This window comes from Zonotrichia albicollis, chromosome 16 (genome assembly GCF_047830755.1).
Source record: "Zonotrichia albicollis isolate bZonAlb1 chromosome 16, bZonAlb1.hap1, whole genome shotgun sequence".
NCBI lineage: Eukaryota > Metazoa > Chordata > Aves > Passeriformes > Passerellidae > Zonotrichia > Zonotrichia albicollis.
The window spans coordinates 8,011,329-8,023,605 of NC_133834.1; the positions used below are offsets into that span (position 1 = coordinate 8,011,329).

A 12,277-nucleotide genomic window follows, 5' to 3' on the forward strand; every position below is an offset into this window, starting at 1 on the left:
CCCTACAAGGAAAAACAGGTTTGACGTCGCCTTATTTTTCATTTAGATGCATGCTTTGAATTTGGGAACAAATCAATTTATTGTATTCCTTCCTTGCAGCCTGGAAATGTTTTTAAAATAATCTACGTTTTCAGCTGAGGTCTTTCCATCTTGCTTATGCTTCATGGGCCTGAGACACTGGTGTGATGTAGAATGCAATTTGTGCCTTCCTCACCTTCCTACCCGCTCCCCAGGGGAAAACTGTTTTTATGGTCCTCATTGGTGAATGAGCAAACATATAAATGCCTGTGGTTAATGACCTTTCTATTTTGGCCCCAGGTTTTCCCTTTGGCAGCTCTGAGAAACCTCATTGTCCTGGAAATTCAGCAGTGGATGATAAAGCTGCAAGTTTAAGCCCTTCCTCTTGGGAGAATATGGATTTTTCTCACTTTCTGAATTTTTTGCAGTGGCAGCTTAGGGGAAAAAGAAAAATTCTTGCAGTGAGTCCAGTAGCAATGACCTGAGTGCGTGGTAACTTTTGTTATTTCATGAGGAGCACTTCCATCCTGGTCCTTGCAGAAATGGCCTGGGAATGAGGGTGGATGTTTGAGCTGCTTGTTATGGAATATTCTACACAAACCCCAAAGATAAACAGTGCACACTGTGAGACTGAATTGAAATCAGGACACGACTCCTCTTTCCAAAGGTTCAGATTAAACAGAAACAGAGCTGCTTTAACCAGAGCCAAAGTTTATTTGAGGAAAAATTATTGTGGCTCAGTAGCAATTTCCTTACTAAAGGTCATCTGTATGTTATTAACTCACTATTACGTTTACCCATTGTAGAACATCCTTAATGCCTCTCTTCCTGATTCCCTTTTCACCCTGCCTTGCTCTGTGCATTTGCTTCTCAAACACAAGCATATCCAAATGCCACCTGTGATTGTGTGGACCTGCATTTAAGCATGAAAAAGCTATTTGTGTTCTAAGTACTGATTATATATCAAACTGGATGGTTTGGACTGCCTTTAATGGGCTGCAGAGCTGTGCAAATATTGTACACCCCTTTTAGCAGAGGGTTTGGTTTTCATTATTAACAGAGTTTTTTTTTTTTTTTAGTGTGGATGAGTTGTGTGAGTCTGACTTGGTGAAATTTGCATGGATCCTGCTGTGAACTTTGTGGCTTGGATAAGAATTTCCAGTTGGCTTTGGGGGTTGGTTTGTTTTCTTAATGCTTGTTGGGCTTTTATGCAAGTTTACTGCTTTCAGCAGAATATATCAATTGCTCTGCTCCAGTCATTGGTTACTAATGAAAATGATTCAATATATTTCATTTATACCCAGCTGAGCTGTGCACATGGAAAGGGTGGCTTGGAAGCAAAATTCACACAGAATTCCCCTTTGCTTTGCTCATTCTGTGCTGATGCTTTCCTTGCGATCTGCTGCTGTTTTCTGTCTGGTGGCCTGGCTGTTCTGCAGGATGCTGAAAAAAAAGCAGCCAAATATTTAAAAAGGCATGCCAATAAATATCAAATAATGAATTGTGTCTGCAAGATCAAGTTTTGAAACTTTACTGGCAAACCTGCAGTGTTTTACCAGGAGGTGTGTGGTAGGCTTGGGATCTCTGAGCATGATGATTTTCTGTGCTGGCTCCTTCCTAGTGAAGTCTGTGCTTCCAAAGTGTAGTTGTGAATTATAGCAGGAAGCTGCTGTTTGTGGGGGTTTGGTTTGATTTTTTTTTCCTTAGAGAGAAGTATAATATTGTGGGGGGATAGAATGTAAGACAATGAAGATAGTGCAGAAGGTAAGAGATATGTAGAAGATAGTGCAGAAGGTAATCTCACCCCTGAGGCGTTGCAGCTGTACTAAGTACCAAGGATTGGGAACAGGCCTGCCCTTAACAAGCCACATCTGTGTCCAGTGAGGATAGGTGCTATAAAAGAGTGGGTGAGGAGAGCTGGAGTTTGTTGGCTGTGCTGTGAGGCGTTGCCTATGAGAAATCTCCAGGAAGGTATGGAACTTTTGCAATACGATAACGACATAATATTTCTGATCAACATCTGAGTTAGATTTGCCTTAGTGGCCTGTGTCATGCTGAAATACTGATAAAACAGTTTGAAAGACAGGCAGAAAGGTCAAGAATCTGTTTTTTACATAGATCTGAAGTCAGTTGCTCAGCCTTTTGCTTGCCAGACTGATCAGGAGATACCCCAGACTAGCCCAGAATGCCAGAACATGTTGTTATCCTGTATATCCTCCTTGCGCTGGCTTGAATCACCCAAAGGTCTCTCATTACACCAGGATAAGCAGCCAAAACGAGGACAAGGATGGGGACTCTGACAATGCCATCAGCGAGCTGCCTCCCGCCCTGCAGGACGTGTCCCCTGACAGAAGGCGCTCGTCCTCGGACACGTCTCGTTCCGCGTACAGCCTCACGCGCCGCATCTCCAGTAAGGCTCCTTCACCAGAAATGCAGTTCTTCTGGGGCAGGAAATCAACCTGTGCTGCTTGCTGTCATGTCTCTTGGACAGGGAACCAAGTCAAGTTGAAGGCACATTGGTTAAAAGCTCATCCTGTTGTGCAGGAGTGCAGAGAAAGGGGCCAGCCCTGTTTTTCTTGCTGAAATGCAAGCGGGGTTGTTGCACGTGGACAGGGAGGGAGGAGTGCAGGCCAGCTTGTCCTCCAGCCTGGCTGGTAATTGTGGGTAGGAAAAGGGGGAAACCCCACTGTGGAGCCTGTGCACAGACACAGAATATGAGCACCTGTAATTGCTCTAGTGCACTTTAGTTAACTGTGGGCAGGAAAAGGGGGAAAGCCCCACTGTGGAGCCTGTGCACAGACACAGAATAGGAGCACCCAAAGCTGATGAGCGCCTGTAATTGCTGTAGTGCTCTTTAGTTAATTGTGAGCAGGGCAAGGGGGAAAACCCCACTGTGGAGCCTGTGCTGGCACTGCACAGACACAGAATAGAAGCACCCAAAACTGATGAGAACCTGTAATTGCTTTATTGCACCTCCTAACAATCACATTTGTGTGTTTCTCTCATTCAGGTCTGGAGTCGAGGAGGCCAAGTTCTCCACTAATTGACATCAAACCCATCGAGTTTGGAATAATTGGAGCTAAGAAAGAAATAGTTCAGCCAACTATCCTGCGAAAAACCTACACCCCAGATGACTATTTTAGAAAATTTGAACCAAGGCTGTACTCTCTTGACTCAAATAGTGATGACATGGACTCCTTGACAGATGAGGAGATCTTGTCCAAGTACCAGCTGGGCATGCTGCATTTTAGCACACAGTATGATCTGCTGCATAATTACCTAATAGTGAGAGTGATTGAGGCTAAAGATCTGCCTCCTCCAATTTCTTACGATGGCTCAAGGCAAGACATGGCTCACTCCAACCCCTATGTGAAGATCTGCCTCCTTCCTGACCAGAAGAACTCCAAGCAGACCGGAGTGAAGCGCAAAACGCAGAACCCAGTGTTTGAGGAGAGGTACACATTTGAAATCCCCTTTTTAGAAGCCCAGAGAAGAACTCTGCTTTTAACTGTAGTGGATTTTGACAAATTCTCACGCCATTGTGTTATTGGCAAAGTGTCAATGCCCTTGAGCGATGTCGACCTTGTGAAAGGTGGACACTGGTGGAAAGCCCTTGTGCCTAGTTCTCAGGTAACAGAATTTATCAGATTATTGCCACAGTTTCTTCTTGCTGTTTTGGGGGTTTTTGTGTGTGTATGTGGTTCCTTTGCCTGTTGGCAAGTAATGCTGTTTCTAATTAGCAATTGTCATCTTGTTAACGCAGCATCTGCTGGGTTGGGATTATGTGGGCCTGTGACTGGTTTTATAACTCACACTGAGGGAGGGGAGCTGGCTTTATAGTCACGAGCAAAGGTGCTGTCTCAGCTTAAACGAGAACAACTCAAGGCTGCTCTGGAAGTCTGCACCTTTGGGCAGGTGTTTCTTGTGACCTGCTTCCCTTCTCAGGAATGCTGTGATCCTGTCCCACCCAGGTCGTTCCTGTGCTCTCTGAGGGAACCACTAGTGCCAGTTCAGTAATGATTTGATTCAATAAAACACGTAGAAGATTAAATCCACCCAGACCTGTGGCATAATGCATTAGCAACAATCTGCAAAGGAGTGGCAGACTTGTTTTCATCAGATCCCTGAAGGAACTAAATTTGCCATAAAGATTTGTCTGATGCAAGTGGGGTGTTGCATGCATTTTGGGCATTTCAGCCATTCAGTGGGATGGGCAGAGGAGATCAGAGGGTCTGTGTGCTTTCACCTCTGTTCAGTGGAAAGATCTGAGCTTTGCAGCCAGGAATGGTGGTTACCCACCAAATTCCACTAGTGGTATCACCCACATAACTAGAGACACAGAACCCTCTGAAAAACCAAGAGAAGGACATGGTGTGAACAGCATCTCAAGTGTTTTACTAAGGACAGGAAGATTGGCATAACAAGCTTGCCTCTCCCAGTTCCTTCCCAGCTCACAAATTGTGATTTCCAAGGAGTCCTTGCTGGATTAAACCCCTTTGGATGGTTCACTTTTCCTTTGATTTTTAGCTGCTCACAGAAGAGTGCCATAGCCAGAGATTCTGAATGAAATGAGCAGTAAATCATTGACCTCACTGCTGTTTTACACTGGGTTCAAGAGTCTGATTTGGAGTGGAAATTTGTGATCAGACACTCGTGGAAGGGGAATACCCCGAGCAGGGTTTGGAAAGTGAAGCCAGCTGGGCTGGAGAGGGGCTGGGAGCCCTTTCCTCTCTTGCTCAGACTGGCTGCACTCTGCAGAGGGCAGGAGGATCAGGGCCCAGGTAACTGCAGCAGAGCCAGCTGGATTTCCTGAAGCAGCAGTGTTGTGGATTACCTTCAGCAATGCTCAGGCAAGAAAGGGAAGTTTTGCAAGTTGTGCACAAGTCAAAACCATGGGGTCCCTGAATGTGTGTTTTATGTAGGGCATGTCTTTGCAGCCCATTGTCCTCCTGTGATTCCCACCATGCAGTTTTGCTTCTCTCTCTGTTCCCTACTTTTGCATGATAAATACTTTTCTGTATTTTGCATCTCTTTCTGAGTAACATGGACTCATTCCACAGCTAATACAGACCTTGATTAGAAAAGATCATCTCTGCCTTCATGTGCCAAGCTCGGAGCCAGCTCTTCCTTTCCCCCTCTCCAAAGTTTCATTGAAAGCTGCTGCTGTTTTCAGCAGTGCTGTCTGCTTCACCAGCATTCAAGATAAATTATTTATGCAGAAGTTGGCATTTCTGATATTTATAAAAGGAAAGAGAAAGACAAAACTCCATTTGAATGCACTGGCTTAAAAGCCTTTTGCATTTATCCCCTTGCTATGATATGGAAGAACTTAGGCAAAAATTCCTCCACACTTTGATCAGTAAAGTGGTCCTTTCATACCTTTTTGCTGGTTTTACATCAGCTGGCAGACTGCAACTGTAAAGGGATCAGCAGTGCTTATACAGGACATCTAGGGATGATGTTTGGCATCATTTTCCCATATTTTCTCAATGATAAAATTTTTAAAGTTCCTTGAGTAAGGCATGTTTCATCCTAGTGGTGATTAAATTAATTGATCAAAGAGTTGAGATAAATCTTGGAAGAAGTAAAACAAAGCTTATTGCTTCGAAAAAATACATTTTTATGTCTTCCAGTAACAGTGATGTTTGTGCTAGAAATTTCTGAGGGATTTTTAATACCAGTTGGAACCTTCTGCCTGTGGAATGATAGATTTGACATGTTGACAAATTTTTTATACTTCTCACTTTTTTGGTTGATTAGCTGAGGGACAGACAGCCTTTATCAGTTTCTTGTTGGATTGAACCTGAGCCTGCTGAAGTGTGCTTTGTGTTGAGAGATGCTGATAGGCAGGGACAGAAATAAATATCTACGTGCAGTTGCATTTTATTTGGCAGAAGGCATCCTTGGATCCTGGAGAGCACCACAGACAAACCACTGTGGTGCAGTTCTGATCTTCAGGCAGGAAAATTTGCCAGTCTGGGGCTGTGACACGGAGCAGCAGCTGGCAGCACCCCCAGAGCCACAGGAGAAAAGGCTGGAGCAGGTGCTTGGAAAAGAGTAACAGGAGGGAGAGAAACACAGACAGTCATAGACGTGATATGTGAAGATGAAAGACACAAAATACATGAATTTTGTTGTTTTTTATGGAATTTATAGACAGAAACATCATGAGCTGGAGGGAGATGGAGGAAAGTGAATCCAGATGGCAGGAGCTGTGGGGAAGATCCTGGTGGGAGTGGGAGGGTGGCAGGCACTGTGAAAGAGCAGAGAAAGTGGCCAAGTGACACGAGCTAAGATGAACACCTGCTTTGCATTTGCTGTGTCCACCTGGGAGCCAGAGTGTGCTGATAAAGGCAAGTGCCAGGTCCTAGTCCTACCATCACACTGAGCTGGAACCTGCCTTAGCACAGGGCTGTGCCAGCGCCTGTGAGCTGCAAAGCTGGGGAAAGCCAGGAATCTTGTGGTGCATGCAGTGTCAGCAGGGACAGTGAGCTTCTCCCAGGTGGGCATAGTCCAGCTTCTGCAGCCAACAACTCTGTTGGCTCTTCTGGGAGCTGCACCAAGCTCAGCTCCTGAGGCTATGGATGAGATGGACAGCTCCTCACTGTTGGAGAAGTATTTTCATCACAAGCTCATGGAGCTGCAGTGAGTGACAAGCAGAGCATTTCCTTGGAGTGAGGAGGTGCTGAGCAGCGCTGTCCTGCAGTGGGTGCCCAGAGAGCCTGAACACAGCTGACCTGAGATGTCCCCTCAGCCTGAGGAGCCAGAGCTACAGACTGCTGGGTGCCAAGCCCCGGGCAGGAGGCTGTGCCTGCACAGAAACACCTTCTGAGCTTGGGTCTGTGTTCGGTGTTTAGGGGGATTGTGGCATTCACATTCTCTGAAAAATCCCTTTGCCCAGGATTTTTCTCCTGGGAAACTGAGAAGCCTCAGAGAAAAGGGAAACAACTATTATCTCATTTGCTTCTCCTCTGTTTTGCTCATGTGGAATGTGTTTGGAGATTGTTTACCCACAGGTGATGGTTTCATTGGGTTCTGCTGTGAGTTGTTTTCACTCTTTGGCCAATTGGGGCCAAGCTGAGTTGGGACTCTGGAGAGAGTAATGAGTTTTCATTATCTTTTTAGCATTCTCTAAGTATCCTTTTTGTATTCTTTAGTATAGTTTAGTATAGCATTCTTTAATCTAATATAATAAAATAATAAATTAGCCTTCTGAGAACATGGAGCCAGATTCATCATTCCTCCCTTCGTCTGGGGGCAGCCCAAATACAAAAGGGGATTGAGCCCAAAGTGGAGGCACAGGGAGCTGCTGCCTGATGCATCATCAGAGCCAGCAGCTGAGCAGAAGGACTTCTTGTGGAAAATGTCAGTGCAGGTATTGCCAAATCCTTTATCGTTGGTAGTTTTCTCTTGCAGGGTAATTATTGCTTTTCTAAAATGCTGTAGCTGCTCATGGAAAGGCTCTTGAGTCCAGTCCCCATAGGAACACTCTGCACTCCTTAAATATCCCCTGAAATATGTGTGTGGCTTTGCTTAATTGCCATGAATGAAGTTGGCAGGCCTCGCTGAGCTGGGCTCGCATTCGCGTTTTTTTGCTGCTGAAACGAATTCTGAAGCACATGTTCAGGACCCCAAGTTTTATTGACATATGATTCACTTCTCTTTTGGCAGATTTGAGTGGGCAGGAATAAATGTTTTAGACCAGCAGTAATGAGAGCTTGGAGATCATTCTGCAAAAGGAAAAAAAAAAAGCCTAGTTATGGTGGGAAAATAGCATGAAGTTCCTTCTTCCCTCAAATTAAGCCATTTTTGTAGTAGAGAGAGTGTGTGTTGGACTTGCTTTTTTAACTTCATACTATGAGTGCACTGGAATGACCTGTCAGTTGTGATGTTCAGGATGGTACAAGGTGGTTCCATGGGGCCATGTTAGCTCATCAGCTGGATGGTGAAATCACCCTGGAAGTTTTCCTGTAGCCTGTGGAGGAGATGCCCTGGGCAAAGCCTGGCAAGAGGGCAGGACACCCCCACCCTGCAGGTCACTGGAGTTAGGTCACTGTGATGGATGCTTGTCCATCATGATAACAACATTTTTAGCTTTTAACCTGTGGTTTGTTTTCATATTTTGGCTTGTGTTGTTCTATCTTCTTTTATTTCACTCTGTATGTTTGTTTTTCCTTAGTTCAATTTCAGTGGAAATGGAACTTTTTTCCCCCCTTTCCTTTTTGAGTCTGTAAAGCTCCAGCTTTGAAAAATTTTTCTTGACTGTTCTGCCTTTATCCTTATCTGTATTCCTGGTCCCCTCATCCTTTCCCTCAGTGCTGTTCACTCCTTGCCCTTCCTGCAGAGAGCTGGGCTGCTGCAGGTGTGTTTGTGGAGGAGAAGCAGAGAGGAGAGGCTGGTAGGGTCCAGGAGCAGGACCTCTCCATGGGATATCTTCTTCCCAAAGCTCTTTGCACAATAGAGGCTTTCTCATGGCAAAGACAATTTGGCTTTAGAAAGGGTTTTGTGACTCTCTTCATCCCACATCCAGTTGGTGCCAGTTATGTAGGAAACACTGCTCTTATTCATTGCTAAGTATATTTTTTTTCTCAGGTTCTGGTCCTTAATAGCTCAACCTTCCCCAAGCAATGGCTGTGACACAGGATGCTGTAGAAAACCTGTTAAAGCAAGCTGTTCTAAACCATCAGTTTCCTAATGTGCCTGGAGGTACCAACACAGAGCACCTTGAGGAGGAAAATCAATCTGAAACTTCATTAGGAGCAGTGCATGGGTGTCAGTGCTGATGCAATGTGCCCTGCTCCTGTTGGGAAAGGTTTCGGCTGCAGAATTTTGCTGGTGGTGTACAAATGCACAAGGAACAGTCTGGGGGGCTGTGAGGAAGCAATTACCTGGTCCAAACAAGATGTGCATTAATTAAAAGCTCATCTTCCTTTGGGGGAGCCTCTTTGTGTTTCAGAGATGACAGAAAAGAACAGAAAAGATTCTGGTTCAAAACTTCTGGGTTCAGCCCAGGCAGTAACTGGGGAAGGTTCTGGATCACAGGCGAGCCTGAGGCTGCAAATCCAACCTGGCAGAGTAATACAGCCAGGAGTGAAATGTTAATCAGAGCTTCAGGAGAGTCTCAGACATCCCAGACTCGGTGTCACTCCGGCATCTCATCAAACAGGAAATTGCTTTTCCAGGGTCATCTGGGATCTCGGCAGGAACCGCTCGTCATCAGCATAATAATGGCAGCTGGAATGATGCCTTAGCAGAGAGGGGCTCCTCTGCACGGCAAAACACCCAAGGCAAAACCAACAGCTCTGTAGTTTCCTGATGGACAGACCTGGGAAACACAAAATGCAGGCACTTCCTGGCTCTGGGGTGAGCTCTGTGCCCGTGGCAGCTCTTGTGCATGGATCCATCCCCATCTCAGCTCAGCTGCTGCAGGAGCTGGAGCTTTGGGGCTGCCCCAGGGGACAGAACAGGATGGTGATGTTTGTTCTGTGTGCCCATGGATGTCCCTGAGCATGGGCTGGGCTCTGGCAGCACAGAGTGTTCCCAAGCTGGGTGACAAGGCTGTCACATCACCACAGGGAGCCGTGGCACAGTGGAACCTCCTGCCTGTACCTGCCTGTGCCCCCTGCTCCTTGGGGCACCCGGGAATTCTCTGCTTGTTCACTAATCACAGCAGTGACTGAGCATGGGACAGGGCTGGGCACAGAGGGGACAGTGCCAGCCTTGGTGACAGCAGCCACGGATTCCTTCTCCTGTGGCTGACATCCCATCCACTTAAGCACAAGGTACCAACATGCTCCAAACTCAGCCAGCCACGGGCAGATCCTGTGGCTGGGCTGGAAGAAATGCATTTATAACAGCAGAGGCATTGGCTCTGAGAGCCTGGGGAAGGCTGAGTCACCTGCCTGGGGAGGGGAGCTCTCTGTGATCTGGGCCCCCTTTTGGAGACCCCTTCTGGTGCTGCTGCTGCTCCTCCCTGCTGACTCTGAGCTCACCCATCCTGCCCTGGCCTTTGGGCACAGGCTCTGTGTTCCTCCCCTCAAAATAATTAATGCAAATGTGGGCACTCCTGGAGAGCATCAGAAGGTGCTGTTGAGATTTGTGAGATCAGGCTTGATCTGAGACTGATTGAAGCTGCTCATAGTCTGCCTGCTGTCTCTGGTGGATCACAGAATATAGCATTTTGTATCTCTCCTAACTCAAATTTAAGCCTAGATAGCCAAAAGGATTTTTCTAGAGGTGCTGAAATCCCTGTTAGGTCAGGTCCTACAGAAAATTAGGTCCTGCCTTTACCTGTGGAAGGCTGGGTGGGTTGGTTACACTGTGATGGTTGCACTGAGGGGCTCCTTCCATCATCTCTGCAGGGTGATGGGACATGGTTCTGCTGCCAGTGCCCAAGTGGGTGTTACAGATCCAGCCTGGCACTGTCAGTGTACATCATCAGGCTTTTTTTTTTTTTTTTTAATAAATGGATCAGAAATGCAAATGAATTGGAAGCAGGGAGATCGGCCTTCCCTTGCTGAGCTCCACGGCTCCTCTGTGGCCCAGGGAAGCGCCTGCAGTTCTTGGATAAGGTCGGCATATTCCATCAATGGACAGCTCCACAAGTAATTATCTCAAGTCTTAATGCAGATTTTCAGCACTCTAAGCCTGAGGTGCCTGGGAAGGGCCTCCATCACTGCCCCATGCCAGCTGACCCCTGGCTGTGCCAGCAGTTTGGTGTTTGCAGCTGGAGCTGTTTGTCTCTCCCCAGCAGGTGATAAAATCACTGAGCAGTTTCCTCATTTGCACTTCCAAATGCACCTGAATTTTTAGGAATTTAAGCCTGAATGGAACCTGACCAGCAGTGAATGCAAGCAGGGCTGGGTCTGATAAAAATGTTGTTTATGTGTTATAGAAAATGAGCTGGCGTGGAGGGCTGCCTCGTGTGGCTCCTGCTGAGGGTGGTGCTGTGGGTACTGTGGTGCTTCCATCCTGTCCTGGTAATAGGATTAAAAATCACTGGCTGTTCTTGATGATAAACATGTCTGCAGGCTGTTCCAGCCACAGACCTGAGAGGAGCATTTTTGGGCAAAATCAAATGAGGGATGATAGTTTAAATCAATTGGATGGTGTTTAAACCACCTGGGAAGTGAGACTGTTGGATCCTTGTGCTGTGCCACCCCAGGGCACCAGGGTGTGTGTGGGTATGTGAGTCCTGTGTGTGTGTTGGGTCAGGTGTGTGTTGGGGAGTGGCTTTTTGATGGAAAGAACTTAAAACATCACATATTGGCCAGCACTGTGACATGGGAGCTGGCCCAGGTTGAGGCAGGAGAGGTTCCTTCTGGGTGAGGCAGGAATAATGCAGCAACAAAAGAAAATGCATGTGGTAAATGTGGGTGTGGGTGCTGTAGAGTCACAGTGTGACCCACAAGCTGCTGTAACAAAAGGAATTTGAGTTAAGAAATCAGATGCTTTTCCTGGCTGGGTTTCCCAGCCTCAGTTTCCCCCTGGCACTGATTGATGTCTGTGCCATGGGCTGTGCCTCTGTGCTGGCCCACCCAATGATCCTGGTTCTGTGGGTCAGTTCAGGCTGTGGCTGTTCTGAGAACCTTTTACTGTCTACCCATAGTCTCTGGTTTCTGTAATCTCATATTTGGGGCATCAGTGAAGACATTTAATCCTTTTGTTATGATTGCAAACCACTGCAGTTCCTTTTCCTCTTGGGATGGGCTCTGACACCTGACCTGGGCTGGTTTTGGACTGTTTGGGATGGAACACCAGCTCTGCACTCCTGCATGGCCCTGGCACTGGGCAGTTGGATCAATCCCTGCCTGCTGTGTTCCAGTCTCCAGAGTGTTTCAGTGTGGGCATTCTGCATCCAGCAATAGGAGCCTCTCAGAGCCATGGCAAGGGGCAGAGGTTATTTCAAACCCTCACACCTGAGGAGCAGTGATGTGAGCTCTCCAGCTCTTTAATTACTGGTTTTAAGCATCATTAAGGAAAAGGTGAAGGAATGAAGGCAGAACAACAGTCACCTTGGTAAGATCAGAACTGCCTGGCGCCATTAAAAATGGAGCTGGTAGAAGCTACTGACCCTGTGCCCCTGCCTCCTCTTTGCCTGGCACCTGGGGAGCTGGTGAAGGGTTGGTGACTGGAGAAAGATCTCCTTTTGGGGGATAGTTCCTTTCTTGTTTCCACTTAGCACAAGGTACCAACAGATGGTTCCTGGTTGCAGTTCAGAGCGTGACTAAAATTCATTTTTCAGGCACTTAGACAAATG

General features: G+C 46.7%; 1 protein-coding gene across 3 annotated transcripts in view; it reads left to right on the forward strand.

Moving 5' to 3' along the window:
• The window catches only part of SYT17 (synaptotagmin 17), a 34,818-nt gene that overhangs the window by 7,918 nt on the left and 14,623 nt on the right, over positions 1–12,277 (forward strand). For all 3 annotated transcript variants that reach the window (XM_074552727.1, XM_005487692.4, XM_074552728.1), the window contains exons 4-5: positions 2,280–2,428; positions 3,029–3,648. In XM_074552727.1, coding sequence (XP_074408828.1) covers positions 2,280–2,428; positions 3,029–3,648 — 769 coding nt within the window. The remainder of the gene's footprint in view (positions 1–2,279; positions 2,429–3,028; positions 3,649–12,277) is intronic.